The sequence below is a fragment of the Misgurnus anguillicaudatus genome, chromosome 12 (assembly GCF_027580225.2).
Source record: "Misgurnus anguillicaudatus chromosome 12, ASM2758022v2, whole genome shotgun sequence".
Classification (NCBI taxonomy): Eukaryota; Metazoa; Chordata; class Actinopteri; order Cypriniformes; family Cobitidae; genus Misgurnus; species Misgurnus anguillicaudatus.
This window is the reverse complement of record NC_073348.2, coordinates 29,667,115-29,684,019: the sequence shown is the minus strand read 5'-3', so window position 1 is coordinate 29,684,019 and position 16,905 is coordinate 29,667,115. Positions and strand designations below refer to the sequence as shown.

General features: G+C 38.2%; 1 protein-coding gene across 36 annotated transcripts in view; it reads right to left on the bottom strand.

Moving 5' to 3' along the window:
• The window catches only part of dlg2 (discs, large homolog 2 (Drosophila)), a 277,202-nt gene that overhangs the window by 124,322 nt on the left and 135,975 nt on the right, over nt 1-16,905 (bottom strand). For 2 of the 36 annotated variants that reach the window (XM_055208342.2, XM_055208343.2), the window contains exon 1: nt 7,091-7,306. The exons of 33 other annotated variants lie outside the window; for them this stretch is intronic. In XM_055208342.2, coding sequence (XP_055064317.2) covers nt 7,091-7,168 — 78 coding nt within the window. In that variant the 5' untranslated portion in view covers nt 7,169-7,306. Of the gene's footprint in view, nt 1-7,090; nt 7,307-16,905 lie in introns of those variants that run through there. One more of the 36 variants, XM_055208349.2, reaches the window with a different exon arrangement.

The following is a 16,905-nucleotide window of genomic DNA, read 5'->3' as shown; positions in this document are numbered from 1 at the left end:
AAAGCCTCATTTTATAGCCATAAAGGGTACAGAGATACTCCAATAGTAATGCAGTCGGCAAAGATGCATTAAATACATCCGGGCAGCTGAATTTTTCTGCACGAAAAAGATAATTTATAAAATCATCTCCTCACAGAGGCATATGGAGAGAGCTTCTACCAGATGAGAATCTAATAACAATGTGGGCCGAGACAAAACACGCTGAAACTTATTCAATATATAAGAGCTCAGAGATCAGTGTGAAATATGCGTTGAAAGAATTACAGCACTATTAAAACTTTAAAGGTGAAAAGAAAGTGCAAGGTCTGCTAACTATTGCCGTCTTGTCATTAATAGAGCTGCCATTGGCATTTTTTGATAGCACGGAAAAATAAAGAGATACTGAATACAAATAACACAAGTTGCATAAGCTTTCAAGAGTTATGTAAATGTTTGACATCATGCTTTGAGATTGGATATATAAAAGTGCTCTTAAAAGGTTTATTTGCTTTGAGTAATGAATACCATGGTATACTATGGTCCTTGAGTCAATAGACAAAACTGTACTAAAATATAACCTACAAATGGATTACATGCCATCTAACCTTCATTTCCATCTGTTTAAGAGGCTTTTTAATCGTTCCATCTGCTTGCGTTTAAAACAAAGCTCAAGCATCTTTGTTTTTCAGTGTTTAATGCACTGTTTGGCCATTTATTAAGTGTTAAAGCTTCATTAAATTAAGTGGGAGGGAATCTTAAAATTGGGTCATGGACCGTAGAAAGGTTAAGAACCCCTGCTGCATGTAGGGTTTCTTAGAAGAGTGGGTGCGACAGCTGCTGGGGCGAGTGGGTCAAAGACTGTCAAAGAGAGACTGTCTACCTTCACCTGTTCCTCACGTTTAATGTGTCTGAGCGCAGCACACGGGTAACGTGACCTAAGAGCGTATGCTGTCCGCTTGTGACCCAGACACATCTTTAATTTGAAGGGCAATCTCAAACACAGCCAAGGACAAAAAGCCTCTTTGCTTAACAAACCTATCCTTTCTCCTTAAAACAGCTCAGTTTCATGAAGTAACATTGCAAGATATACAATTCCAGAATAGCAATGTACTGCAAAGCATATATTTTGGATAAACCTGTTGAAAACATAAAATAGGGGTGATATTTAAATGACCATCTTTAGGGATAATCTTCAAATTGCAAAGGACTGGGGAGAACATTCCAACTAATTATTGGGGCGGCAGTGGTCGAGTGGTTCATGTAGGTTGTCTACAAATCGGAAGGTTGGTGGTTCAATCCCCGGCTCCAGCTGACCAAGTGTCGAGGTGTCCTTGAGCAAGACACCTAACCCCAGCTGCTCCCGACGAGCTGGATGGCGCCTTGCATGGCTGACACCGCCGTCGGTGTATAAATGTGTGCGTGAATGGGTGAATGTGAGGCAATATGTAAAGCGCTTTGGATGGCCATTGGTCTATGAAAGCGCTATATAAATGCAGTCCATTTACCATTTATTTTATCAATTAAGTTCAGTGTAGTTTGATTGTTGTGCTCAAGTGCTTCCTTTATGATTGTGGATATTCACTATTACTATGCGTTCACACCGCCACCGGCGAGAGTGCCAAAGTGGCCGGAAGTCATTCATTTTCAATAAGAGCTGACCGCAAGCTCCGGCACGTCTTGAAGTGTATGGGCATCAAGGAGAGTTGAAATCGACTCAACTTTATGGTAATGAGGTATGATGCGGTTCGGGGGCAACCAATCGAAAGGCCGAAAAGGATTCTAGAGAATGCCTTCGAGCGTCAGAGCGCCCACTAGTCTTTTTCTATAGCGTCGTTGGTAGGGCAGCCAGAGCGTATTTTGATGCTCTCCAAAGCTTTAAAACGTGGCAGAAAATTCGGAGGATGCCGAATACCAGCTGTTTTTTCAGCTGAGGGCCAGTTTTCTTCAGCAGAGCGCTTTGGTTGCTGTGATACTTCTGCTTTGTTTATCAGTCATTGTGCGATGCACCGGTTGGTTGTTGTGATATTTGTCCTGCCCGTTCTCTGCTGTGATTGGATGGCGGTGTGAGAACTGACATTGGCGAGCTAAGCTTTTCACCCAAAGTTGAATATTTTTCAACTCTCTGTGCTTTCAGCGCAGAAAAAAACGCTAGCTGCTGGCTTTTTTGAAAAACGAAGAGCTTCCATTGGTGTAAAAGTTTTAGTGTGCAAGCCCCCTTAATGCGGCTTTCACATGTGCGCTGCGCTATGAAACCTATTCATTTCAATGGCTTGCGCTGCGTGAGGGCAGTTTGTTGTTGCGTCAAGCAAAGCGCAAGCGCAGTTCAAATAGTTTAGCTTTTACACTGCGCTCTGTGACGATTACCTGCGCGGCCAATAGAAATGGGTCATCCAAACAAGCGTCAAAATCAAAATGGACAAAAAGCTTATACTGTGTGTTTTGGAATTCTCAAAGCTTTATAAAACAAGTTTACGCTCCTACAAAGACATCCGAAGGAAAGCCGTGTCATGGAAACACGTAGCAATTCAAGTTGGCATGTCAGGTAGCCTGTTGTAGGTAGGCAGCTTAAATTTAAAGTCTTTAAAGTCTCTGTATTCCTCATCCACTATTTAACCCAAATATAAACACTATAGATATTTATTGAAAACACCGCCTACTTTGGTCTGGAAGGCAGAATGCAAATCGCTTTGCTGCGCTCAACCCAGCAGCGAGCGCAGCGTACACCGCGTCTTATGTGAAAGCCGCAATAGGATTGGGAGAGGCCAGAAAAAGTTAAATTCTCTCTCCTTATGTAGCGCGGTAGAGCGTTATGAACTGTAACAGAACATTCAGTGGGCTTCTGGTGTTTATAGGCATAAATATAATGGAATATTCATATACATTTACAGTAGCAGATGCCTATTTACATTGTACTTACTTCATGATACCATAAAAGAACCATTTTTGCCTGAAACGATTTCATAAAGAACTTTTTTTTTACAAAAAGTTCCCTAGGCTATAAAAATGTAAGAAAGAAATGGTTCTTTAAGGAACCAAAAATGGTTCTTCTATGGCTTAAGCAGATGGTGATAACAGATATGTAATGAAAATGTCCTGCAATTTTTGTTGCTAATAAAAAAACATAGCTAAATAGCCCTCTGTAATTGTGATAAAAATATTTTTAACAATAAATGGGATTTTTTTTCAATTCACTCATCACTGGCAGGTGTGGGAAAAAGTAAATTTTCAGCCCATGGTGATTTTCAATAAGTCTCAAGAACCAGGTGCAGATGCTACACGTTGCCAACGCAATCTCCGTAATTCAGACTCTCACCGCTTCTGCCTACCCCGAGGTTCAAACAACACAAAAGCACTCTGTAATGCCAGACGACAATTTGTCAAATCAAAGGATTTCAATTACTGCCAATCTGTTTGCTTTTATTGACAGAAATGCCCTCAGAGACAAAGATCAGAGGCCAATAGACCTTACACAGAACAGGTCAGACATCACAGGAAGGTTCTTCTTGAGACCTGTGGACAAATGAGGCAAACTTCAAAGCAACTCCAGTAAAGTCTCTGGAAAGATTTTGATCTGAGCTTTTGGCACACAGGTTGCAGTGACAGCAGAGTCTGACAAGTGAGTCTGCTATATTTCTGGTGAAAGAAAAAATCATTACAGCCGCGGAGCCACAGAGCAGAACAAGCACTGGTAGATCACAGTATGATGACACTTACAGATAAAACCATGAGTGGGTGAATCTCACAAGATCAATTTAAGAGCAAGTTAGCATGTCCGACTCATAATTTTAAGAGATATAACAATGTTCATGAAAATTAATTTTTTTATGCCATTCCAGAATCTATGGCTTTATTTATGGTGTGAAGCAGTTATATGCAAAGGTCACATTCAAGTATGCGTTACCATAAATTGGTAATTTTTAGAAAATATTAAATTATATTTTTGTATTAGGTTAATTATGCAACATATTTGTTTATTATGTTTGGATGAAAATGTGATTTGCAATAAGACCTACTATTTTTTTACCTAATACATCTGGCTTGCATCAGCACTTTAAAGAGGAGTTGTTGGGGAGTAGTTTAGCTACAGTTTGTCCTGATGTAGCCCTTGTCCACCTTTGGTCGCCCACACTTGGCTCTTTTGGATATAAAGGAACATCCAGACCAACCAAGTGTACCCAAGACTTCTTGTCAGCTTGAATCAATATCCTCCTCTTTCTCTTTCTGCCCACCTCTTGCGTCAGCATATTTTTGTATACTTAAAAATAAAATATTTTTGATGCCTTTTACTTTATTTACACAATTCATTTTGATTGAACATGACTGATGCAGTTTCTGTTTAAAACATTAAATTGAAATTGTAACTTTTTGGCTTAACTTGATGTTTTCATTTTGAAAAAAACATGATTCAATCAAACATTCAAAAAAATTATACTGTTTACTTGTTTTAAACATGTTAATACAAAGTTTTTTTTTTCAAATTTAGGAAAGAGATTTCCAGTTCCCAGCATATTTTGCATAGGACTGAATAATGAGAGCAAATAAAGAGTTTGGTTCCAAAACCAAATCCATTTGAAGTCATTTGGGTAAAAACTTATTACCAAGAAAGTGACAAGATGAAAACCATTCTGTTACAAACTTTAACATAGTATCTTTAGGTTATAATAACATTAAAAATTCACATCCATGATAATTTGATTTTTAAAGATTTATTATAAAAACTGATTATTTCTTCCGCAAAATGCAATAAATCCATGACAAGTTTTGTTCTCAAAATTCTATAAATCTATTAAATCAATATATAAATGTGCATTCATCTTTGCCATGTTATATTCATTTAGTTGACTAGTCGTATACACCGATTAAAAATCAGTAAAAAAACATTAATGTCATTAATCAAAACACTTACTTTGTCATATTAAGAACACTGTCATTGCTGCTGTCATTCTTGGGAAGTCGTTGCTGAACTTTTTTGACAGCGATCAGCTGTAAAAATTTTTGGTCCTGCTCGATTTTCGTTGACTTTGAGTAAAATAATGGAAAGTTTTTCATAAGATCCATTGTGGTCAATGTGTTAGCATGACAGAAGCTTGATGCTGTCGTGTGAGAACAAACAACAGCCGGCCACAGAAAACCACCACAGGTTTATCAATGCCATCAAAAGTATTATTTTGTTCTTGGTTATTGGCTAATCACAAAGTACAAAGAAGATGAGGAAAACTAGGATTATGTGTGTATTCAAAGCGGCACCATTATTGTTTACAATGCGTGAAATGGTGCGCTGTGATTTGTTGAGCGGATTTATTGCATTCTGCAGAGAATGAGGACTGGCGTTGGTTGTGGTTTGGAAAAAAGAAGAAAAAATGACACACAGCGGATATTGGATTTTGCGTAAAATGAAAAATTGACTTTTTAATACTGAACTGATAGAATACTGATTTTGGCGGCAAAATTAAATGCCGTTTATCGCGTTTTGGAACCAAACTCTTCAAATGTTAAAATAAAGTATTTTTAATTAAGATAAAATAAAGAGGAGACATATTAATGTTTAATATGTTGGTATTTGAAAGAGTTTGTGTTATGTTGGTGTTTTTAAGTAGTAACCATTGTGCTAAAGAGTAGAGCATTTGCTTAGGTGGTGAACAGACCGACTGAAGATATTTTAAATGTTAATTAATGCCATCAGATTTTGATTCTGACCTTCATGTCAGTGTGCATTGTTTGAAAAAGTTAGATCAAAAAGTGAATAACACAAATTACATGGAGAAAAGTGGGCCAATCACGTGGAACCACTGTCAACGATTAAATCATTTTCAGCCAAAGAGCTATTTTTTGACCGTACAGGTTTATGTGTGTAAACGTGACAAAGACCATGGATTACTTCCCCTTAACATAAGGCTGTGGGGTTGCTAGGCAGCAAATTGCTGGATGTTCAAATGACGAACAAAACGTGTGCACAAAACACACTATACACACAAACTTGCGAGGAAAGCATAAATCTGGGTCATATTTCACTCTAAAATCAAACAAATTGCATTATATTTTCAAAAGATTAAATTTTCCATAAAAAACTGGAATACTATTTGTAAGTCTAACATTTTATGCATTATATACACACAGCTTTCATCCCATCAACACATTATCTTGTATATAATAATGTAATGCTTTGAGACATTTTATTAAGGATTTTGTTTTTGTTTCGTTGCTGAAGGGATTTTTGTAATTCTTATAACTATTTATTCAGTACAACTTATAGCTAAAACTGTTTTTGCATTGTATTAATAAGCATTGGGTGAGGGTTTTTCTTAATGCAAATACTAATTCCTAAAATGTAGGATAAAATTTGACCTGGACATGTTCTGGGAAAATTTCCAATTCTCAACACTTTACACATTACACTGACAAGACTAAAACCTGTTGCATTTAAATCCTGTATTAATATCAGCACATACACACCACCTTCCCTCTACAAACCAACATCTTAATAAATGTTATAATACAAGCAGGATGGTCAGCCATCTGAATGTCCGTTCACAAAGTTGTCCACACATTTTTTATGTCTTATTATATTTCCAACCATTAAAAATAGTAATCATCAACAGGGGACTGATAGAAAAAGACTAATTTGTGTAAAGCAGGACTAGTTAAAATTCAAGCAGGCGGGCTAGGTTAGGACGAATCAGCTACATTGTTAAACATCTCAAGAATCCGTGAGAGCCAAGAGAGAGAGAGAGAAAGGCACACTGGTAAACTTCACAGATGGTACATCAGGCGATAAACATGATGATAACAGTAGGTTAAGAGGATCTACTGCAGTTAATGAGAACAATACAGATCCTTATTAAAGCTTCGTAAAGCACGCTGGAGTGCCCAGATAAAGCAGTATTATTACTTTCACTTTAAGACACTAAAGACTACGTGCAAGAAGCACAAGGGCTCAACCTCCATGCCAAGAACTCCCATAATATGACTCACAAAAACCTTACTTCCAAACATAAGTAAACTCGAACTAAAATACAAAAGCACCTATAATCAGTCGATTTGGATTAAAAAACACTCCATACTCTTCAGAAAAAAACTCTATGCAGAGTGATCGTAATTCTCCCACACCTACCTTTTGCATTTTAGCTTTCCTTGCATTCTGAAGCAGTCTGCGTCCCAGCTTCTTGGCATACCAAATGGAGGCAAACATAGTGTGGCTGAGCGAAACCTCTTCGTATGAATTATGAGTAAACACTGTAGAGGAGTCACCAGCCGTAGCGTCAGAGAGAACGAGAGAGCGGGGGAGAGAAAGAGAGAGAGCGAGAGATGCTCTTCACACTCCTCTCCCCCTCACTAACAATCCACACGCACGCACAACGCACGGAGAACTCGTAAATCTCGTGTTAGGATTTCTCCGCCCTCTCCTTATCTGCCTGTTTTTTTACATATTGCCGGTAGGAAGTCGAGGTATCACTGTCTTGAGCGCTGTGTTTTATCGTTGCCAATGAGGTGTGGATGCAAAATTGTGAGTTATGCCAAAACCAGAAAACCCCAGGGCCACTACGGACCCTCTGCTCTGTGGCTGTGAGGGTCACACGTGTCATATCTTAGCCCGTTTCGAGGACTCTACCGTCTGTTTGAGAGACCGATGATGTTACCCAGGCTAGTGGGCTAAATTATCTACCTCTCGTGTGGTTCCTCTGGGATCAAACAAGCAATCTGTCTGCACCATTGAAGATCCTGAGCTCACACCTCTCAAGTGTCTGGATCAATGAGTGCATTTACATGCACAGTGTTACGCTGATTATGCTTAATAAACTGATAAGACGTTGGGTCATGTAAACGAGTAAAACGATTTTCTTTTATTGGGGAAAGCCAAAAAACGGCGCAAGCAAAAACAGATCGGTACAGGTAGTTTTTTGCTCATTACACCGATTTCGCGTGGCATGTAAACACCTTAACTAGTTTTCTCGCAGTTTTGTTCATGTGCTATACAGATAAGAAAAGTTAATTGTGTGAAAAATAACGCATTTTTTACACATGAAACATTAACACATGTTATATTGCTCGCTGTAAACACAATCAAAGCTTCAAAAACACAGAAAGAACGGGACCTTTAAATTAGATTAAACCTTATGCTGCGTTTACACCAACCGCGTTTGAGCCGTCAAAATCGCGTCTACCGCGCCTAGTTTGCCGCTTGAACAGTTGCATTCAGAAAAAGCAAGTATTTCACGCGCGTCAAGAGGCAAAATCTGCTTCTTGTGGGAGGGGCAAGTGCTATGCGGTTGTCTGTTTGCCAGATGTTGATGCTTGAATGTTGTGCATTTATTGAGAGAGTTACCGGTTTGTATTTGGTCTATAGTGGGAAAATATATGGCGCGTGTCGATAAACGCCACGTGACTCAAAAGTGAAATGTGTATTTACAACTTACCAGGTTCCAAGCAAGGTCCTTTTTATTCCTGTTTCTATAGACCAGTTCAAAAGATGTAAACAACACTGGTCCAGAAGCACTTCCTGTTTCCGTTTTTTAACACTAGATAAACGTTGGGATAAAATAAACAATAGAACATATAAACCTGAATTAACTGAAGTTAAACAAACATCTTAAAGATAATAATATATGTAAAATAAAAAAATAACTGTCACAAACTTTAACAGGAAGTGTTTCTGGACCAGTGTTGTTTACATCATTTGAACTGGTCTATAGAAATAAGAACTTGTGTCGTATAGCTCTGAGTGACTGCTCACAGACAATAGTCCCTTTCACACATACAGTATTTACTGGTAATTTACTGGTAAATTGCAGTTAACATGTCATGTGTGAACAGAACCTTTCCGGTAAATCAGTGCTCCCAATTTACCAGTAAGACAGGTTGTAAGATTAACGGTAATTTGCCGGTAAACGCTGTGTGTGAACAAAAAATATAGCATTACCGGCATTTAGATGACGTCAGACCGCGCTGACAGATCGGGCAGGCCAATCAGAAAGTTTTTTATACAGGTGACGCGGTTTCCCCCAGACTGTTTATGGACATTTCCACACACATGTTGCTTAAAAGTCGAGCACACCTGAAGTTAACATCCACATTTCTTCACCAAAGTTGTTTAAAACAGCTTACCATCTAATTGGCTAATTGCAGACGTCCTTTGCACACCATCTGTGAAGCCTAATGTGCAAACGCACAGGTTCCGTTTGACGCCGCCTAACGCAATGTTGTTTGGTCACGAGCAACTTCGCGACCGTTTGCCACAGATGTGAAAACAACAAAATACGGACCGTGGATATTAAGTCATAACCCGCCGTTTACAAATACGACACGGACGGAGCTCGCCGGTAACTTACGCTTTCTCTCCGAGTTTACCGGTATTTTGATACTGATGTGTGAATGATGTCTTACTGGTAAAAAGACGGAACGTCACTGCATGTGTGAACAGCACATTTTTGTATTTACTGGTAAATTCATTCTGGTAAATTCATGGTAATTTACCAGAATTACTGTGTGAAAGAGGCTAATATCAAGCGTTCCTTCATATTGAATGAGTGACTCCGGACGGGGCTGCCGCCCCAGCAGCAAGCAGGCTTCTGATTGGTTAACGCGGCGCGAAAAATCCGCCAAAGTTCACCTTTTTCAACTCAGGCGTCAGCCACAAATTTGTGTTACGCAAAATGCACAAAAAGCATCATTCACGTGTATCACACATACCGTGCCAGACGTGCGAAAGAGGCAGAATTGCATCTACCACACTGCATCCACCAAACGCCTTATTTGCGCTGCGAGACCTACAGACGAGCGTTAACGCGTCTTCACAATGACTTAACATGGAAATAACTCGCGCTTGACGCCTCTACCGCGGCTAGTGTAAACGCAGCATCAAAGTTCTGCATAATTAAGGGCGTGGCCACTTGAGTGACGGTGAACTGCCACAGCTGTCACTAGAATCGAGCTAGGCAGGCGTGGTTCAGCAACCAGCCACCTCAGCTTCACCCACATCCCACCCCTTTATCAATTTTCAGTTATCTGTGAGTGACGCGTGGCCAAGATGGCGACCGCAGGCACTGCCTACTTTAAGCTTCAAAAAGAGTTTTCACAAACCTATGGGTGAAGTCACAGACACTACGTCCATTTTTTTACAGTCTATGATATAAACGCACTCACTGTCGAACTTACTGTCGAATACTCGACAACCATTGTCTCATTTGCAGTGGTGGCCGGTGACTTCTTTTTCGAGGGTGCTCAATGCGAAGTTCGTCACATGTATGTAGCCGGTCATGTGTGTGGTTCCTTTTTTCAAGTGAGTGATCCTATGTGCATCTCGTGTCTTGGCAAACTAAGTGCCTGCTGCAGACGCGTCTAAAGGGTTTATGATAAAAGAGACGCTTGCGGTTGCCAGATACTCGCATAATCTCATGCCTATGCCTAATCAGAGTTTACTGTTAAGGGAGTGTCTTGCGTATTTTGTGAGTGTCTCTTTTATCATAAACACGTTGATGAAACACTAAAAACGTGATGCACACAGCATCTCTCGATGCGCAGAACACATATTTTGAAAAATGGAACCACACAAATGACACTCCAAACACTTATTTTGAATTAGCGCCCCTCGGATGAGCAGTCACGAGCCGCCACTGCTCATTTGTTTCAACTGGAAACAAGCTAAAACATTATCTTTCAAGTCAACACGAAACTGTCTCAAAATGGGGGTGTGAGATGGTGCCAGGGGGCCAATATATAATAAAGCTACTACCAACAGCACCAAATTGTATTGTAATTTTTTGCTTAAATTCTAAGTTTGAAATTGTTTTATGTCATGAATTTTCTTTGAAGGGGGACACGAAGGGATGTACCTTATACAAACCACTGACATGAAACAACATTTATTTTACTTTTTAGATTGTTGTAAGACATTCAACCAAAAGAAAATAATCTGTAGAATTTTTTTTCTTTGGAATATTATGTAGTAATGAATCATTCACAATCCAGGACTATGAAATAATCAAACACTGAAACAAAAAATACCTGGAACCTAATAGCTGAAACCAAGTTTAGGTACATTTTGAAGACTGACTCAAAGTCTTCTGAGCAACAACAATACAGTTTTCCTCTGAGAACTGCTTATGCTTTTAATCGATTCTCTTATTATCACATAAGTGGCATTACTCACATGTTCTTGTACAGTACCGAACCCATGGAAATGCGTAATGCACTAACCATGAAGCAATAAATCCAATCAGATGTATACTTGATCTATGTTTATGGTGATTAAGCAGAACAGAAGTGTTGCCAACCTGTTACAGTAATTATAATTAAAATCTACCATTTCATAATAAAAAACACCGTTTTAATAATGCGTTGTCACTCAGATCAATGGTCAGCCCTCCTACCCTCTGAGTAGTTCTCAAACACTCATTTTTCACACTGATCTGTTAAGTGGGTGTATGTGAGCAAGTCTTACAGCAGGAGGAGAGATTTCATTATTCCTCCATCCGCTCCCCATCACACCCCAGCATGCGGTTTCACACATCGCAAATGAGCTTCATTTTAACCTCGCCAAAACGTCTTTGCTGACACGTCACATATTCTCAGAAACGCACTCAACAGCAGTGCGAGAGAACATTGCCTGTACCCTGTAATCCCCAGGCCTCTTCAAACTGTTCCCAGAACAGTGCGCATTGGTTTTTGTCCACACTTATAAGAGTTATTCAGAGCCTCAGTGTAAAATCCAGACTGTATAAATTGAGATGAGCTCCAGTCATCTTATCAATCCAGGATAACAGACCACTCGAATCAAAATCCTCTGTGTAATAGAGCTATCCAATGCAGATCACTGATGCTAAAACTTCAATATAAAAGATAAAATGTCTCACAATTGTATCTGCCATTAGGTTCCCAAAAAGCAAATTTGATAACACTATTAAAATGTTCTAGACACAAATGGTTAAGATTATGACATAGCATTTTACTCGCTATACTATCTATCCTCTTATTACATCTCATTACATCTATAAACTGAAACATATAGGGGTGGTTTCCCGGACAAGGATTAGCTTAAGCCAGGACTAGGCCTTAGTTTAATTAGGAAATATAACTAGTTTAAACAAACATGCCTTATTAAAAACTAGTGCTGGGCAAAGATTAATCGCGATTAATCGCATACAAAATAAACGTGATTTTTGGCATAATATATGAGTGTGTGCTGTGTGTTTATTTAATTATTATATATATATATATATATACATACACATTCATGTATTTTTAAGAAACATTTACATGTGTATATATTTTTATATATATTTTTATATATTCTATATTATATATAGATGGTTTCATCGGACGCACATGCGCTGACGCAATACACGTCTGGATTCGAACTTTACTTCCGGTTTCATTTTTTTTTAATGGTCTGACTAGTTGCTAAACTGATCTCTTGAACAAATATCTGGTCGAAAATAACAAATGTTTTGGTTTCCTAGGTAATCTATGTGTTGTTTTTTTGCTTGTTATATAAATAAACTACGTTTAAAGAACTTTGTTGTTATTTATTCTTAGCGGAGTTTACCGGAAGTTACGTGCAGACCACGACAGCCGCTTGTTTATGTTGTTACTGCTGAAACCGTCTATACATTTAAAAAAGTATATATATACAGTGGGGCAAAAAAGTATTTAGTCAGCTACCAATTGTTCAAGTTCTCACACTTAAAAAGATGAGAGAGGCCTGTAATTTTTGTCAAAGGTACACGTCAACTATGAGAGACAAAATGAGAAAAAAAATCCAGAAAATCACATTGTCTGATTTTTTAAGAATTTATTTGTAAATTATGATGAAAAATAAGTATTTGGTCAATAACAAAAGTTTATGTCAATACTTTGTTATATACCCTTTGTTGGCAATGACAGAGATCAAACGTTTTCTGTAAGTCTCCACAAGGTTTTTACATATTGTTGCTGGTAGTTTGGCCCATTCCTCCATGCAGATCTCCTCTAGAGCAGTGATGTTTTGGGGCTGTCGCTGGGCAACACGGAATTTCAACTCCCTCCAAAGATTTTCTATGGGGTTGAGATCTGGAGACTGGCTAGGCCACTCCAGGACCTTGAAATTATTCTTACGAAACCACTCCTTCTTTGCCCGGGCGGTATGTTTGGGATCACTGCCATACTGAAAGATCCAGCCACGTTTCATCTTCAATGCCCTTGCTGACGAAAGGAGGTTTTGAGTCAAAATCTCACGATACATGGCCCCATTCATTCTTTCCTTAACTCGGATCAGTTGTCCTGGTCCCTTTGCAAAAAAACAGACCCAAAGCATGAGGTTTCCACCCCCATGCTTCACAGTAGGTATGGTGTTCTTTGAATGCAACTCAGCATCTTTCTCCTCCAAACACAAGAAGTTGAGTTTCTACCTAAAAGTTATGTTTTGGTTTCATCTGACCATATGACATTCTCCCACTCTTCTTCTGGATCATCCAAATGCTCTCTAGCAAACTTCAGACGGGTCCGAACATGTACTGGCTTAAGCAGGTGGACACATCTGGCACTGCAGGAATTGAGTCCCTGGCTGCATAGTGTGTTACTGATGGTAGCCTTTGTTACTTTGGTCCCAGCTCTCTGCAGGTCATTCACTAGGTTCCCCCATGTGGTTCTGGGATTTTTGCTCACCATTCTGGTGATAATTTTTACCCTACGGGATGAGATCTTGCGTGGAGCCCCAGATCGAGGGACATTATCAGTGTTCTTGTATGTCTTTCATTTTCTAATAATTGCTCTCACAGTTGATTTCTTCACACCAAGCTGCTTACCTATTGCAGATTCAGTCTTCCCAGCCTGGTGCAGGTCTACAATTTTGTTTCTGGTGTCCTGACAGCTCTTTGGTCTTGGCCATAGTTGAGTTTACATTCTGACTCTTTTAGGTTGTGGACAGGTGTCTTTTATACTGCTAACAAGTTCAAACAGGTGCCATTAATACAGGTAACAAGTGGAGGACAGAGGATCCTCTTAAAGAAGAAGTTACAGGTCTGTGAGAGAAAGAAATCTTGCTTTTTTGTTATTGACCAAATACTTATTTTCCACCATAAATTACAAATAAATTCTTAAAAAAATCAGACAATGTGATTTTCTGGATTTTTTTCCTCATTTTGTCTCTCATAGTTGAAGTGTACCTATGATAAAAATTACAGGCCTCTCTCATCTTTTTAAGTGGGAGAACTTGCACAATTGGTGGTTGACTAAATACTTTTTTGCCCCACTGTATATATATATATATATATAAATAAAAAAATTCTGAAATAAATATATGTATGTTTGTGGTTAAATATACATAATAATTACACACAGCACAAACTCATTTGGGTGATTCTCGCGAAATTAGATTTATGAGGTGTCATGAAACATTTTGATAAAAAAAGTAAACGCAAAGTAAGAGTATCAAAATAAGAAGCATACAGTTACAAACATCTCTTCATGTACTATTTTGCACATGATTTCAGATGACATCATACAAACCAATTTTGTTGCTTTCCCCACATTTAAGGGGAAAATTGTCATTACCGCAACGTGTCCATGACTAGATTTGGGTTCTATTTGGGTTTGGGCCAGGCGATATATTTTCTTCAATAGAATTCCTCTTTAAAAGCCTACAACGAACGGCCGGTTTGGAATACAGCCCTCTATTTCCTGCTTTAATGACGTCAGTAAAACAGTTCGTTGACTAAATTCCGCCCACATGAATACGTCAGTCACCAGCTTTGGCTCAAACGGCTCTGCTAAGCTAAGCTGCTATCGAATCACAGCACACTAAACAAACTACACAATCAGCACTTGTTACGTATTTCTGAAGGAGGGACTTCACATAACAAGGAAGACATCAACCTGTTTTGAGGACAGTGAAAACAGCGCTATACAGATAAGTAAATTGTGTGAAAAATACCGCGTTTTTTTACACGTGAAACATGAACACATGTTACATTGCCCACTATAAACACAATCAAAGCTTCAAAATCACAGACAGAACGGGAGCTTTAACATTTTCAAAAAAAAAGTGTTGGAAGGGACATAATTGATTGTGACACTCAAGATGGCTACCAGGTAAGCAGTTCTTATTTTTTCTCTCCAGATAAAAGTTGAAACGTTTTAGTTCTCATTACCGAAACATGAGTTTGTAAATGCATATATTTAATGTAATATCATGCTGCGGTAATGATAATTTTTTTATAATGATAATTTAAAAATGTAAATAATTCTATAGGAAATATTTTTTAAATCCTCTAAAAATAGTGGTTATAGTAAGTTCAGACCTTCATCTTATATGTGCAAAAAAAATTAATGGCTTTAAGGGCATTTTTAAAAAATCTGATGCTGGACACCTTCTAAATCTGGATTTATCACCCACATGTTATGCCAAAAATCACTTTTATTTTGTATGCAATTAATCGCGATTAATCTTTTCCCAGCACTATTAAAACATTACTGGTGTGCATTTTGAGGCAAAAACAAAAGGCACTGATGTATTTTAAGATAATGTCAGTACAAGTTGGACAGCTCTTACATTTATTTTAGTCTAGGACTAGACTAATCCCTGTCCGGGAAATCCATGCCACTTTATGTATTAAATGTTAACAATAACTTTATGAACAATAGAGTTTCAATGTTATATTATAAAACCCTACACAGTCTACAGTATTAAAGGCTATTATAAAATGTATCAAATATTTTTTTCAAAGCCGACCTATATTAACAAAGGAAACACTTTGTGAGAATACTGAAGCAAGACATTACATATAAGCATTATTTCTTCAGTTTTGTCGCAGCACAATACAAGCTCATTTTGCTCCATTAAAATAGGAAAAACAGAGATTGAATAAGACATGGTGAGCTCTTTCAGACAAAAAAACCCATCAAGATTATAACAAATCTGAAGTATGAAAAAACAATAAGCAAGGGTTTGATTTGTGTTACAGGGTTAGGAAAATCCCAAGTATACTTGACTTTACCAAAGATATTTAACATTAAAGCGTAACTAAACCCCTGGTCAGAGCCTGACTCCACCCACTGGCAATATTTGAAAAATGCAAGAAAAGTGGGCAGATCCCAACGGAGATAGAGGGGACGAACTAAGCTCGTACCAAGCATGTGGTGAGATCGTAACAAGGGTGTGGTGAGCTTGAACCTGCCTACGTCACGAGTTACTTTTTGGACCCAACATCCAATAGGAAAATTCAACTGCAGTAGCCACCGTTCAACCTGAAGAGGGCAGCACTCAGACGTTTTTACACCATATATTGTAGTATTGAAACACTTTATATCCAAATGTCAAAAAACTTACTAAAATCAATGAACAGCACTAATAAAGCATCATTCTTACAGATCATTAACTAAAAAAAGTTGATTAAGGGTTTAGTTACTCTTTAACAAGATGCGTCCCTGCTATTCCTATCAATAGGAAAGATTGCAATTCATAATTTCATACAAAAATGTATGAATGTGGTCGTCCGAATTACCCACCTCGTAAAATATGTACGAGTTGCCATGAGATAATGTTGGACAAAACACAACATTAGTCAGTGAGTAGCCCTAGGTAAATAGCCACGGGCATCGAAAAATATAGTAGACAACTCTAATGAAATAATGTAATAAGGTGCACAAAAGAGCAAGTCAGTGAGTCATGCCAGGAATAAATTTCTGGACTGGGCTGAGTTAATATCCCATGGCGCACGATTTTACAAGTGCATGTGGAAGAAATATATATTTCAGATGTGAATGCAGTTGTCATTTCATTTTTCTTGTTTTGATGTAATAAATGAGAATGTTAACAAAGTTACGTGTATAGCTTCAGGTTAATATGCATACTTCAGGCAAATATTTACAGAAAGTACAGCTGAAAATTGAGATTATGAGATTATCGTAGCCGAAAGATGGGCTCAACACAATATTACAGCACTGCTAACAAGG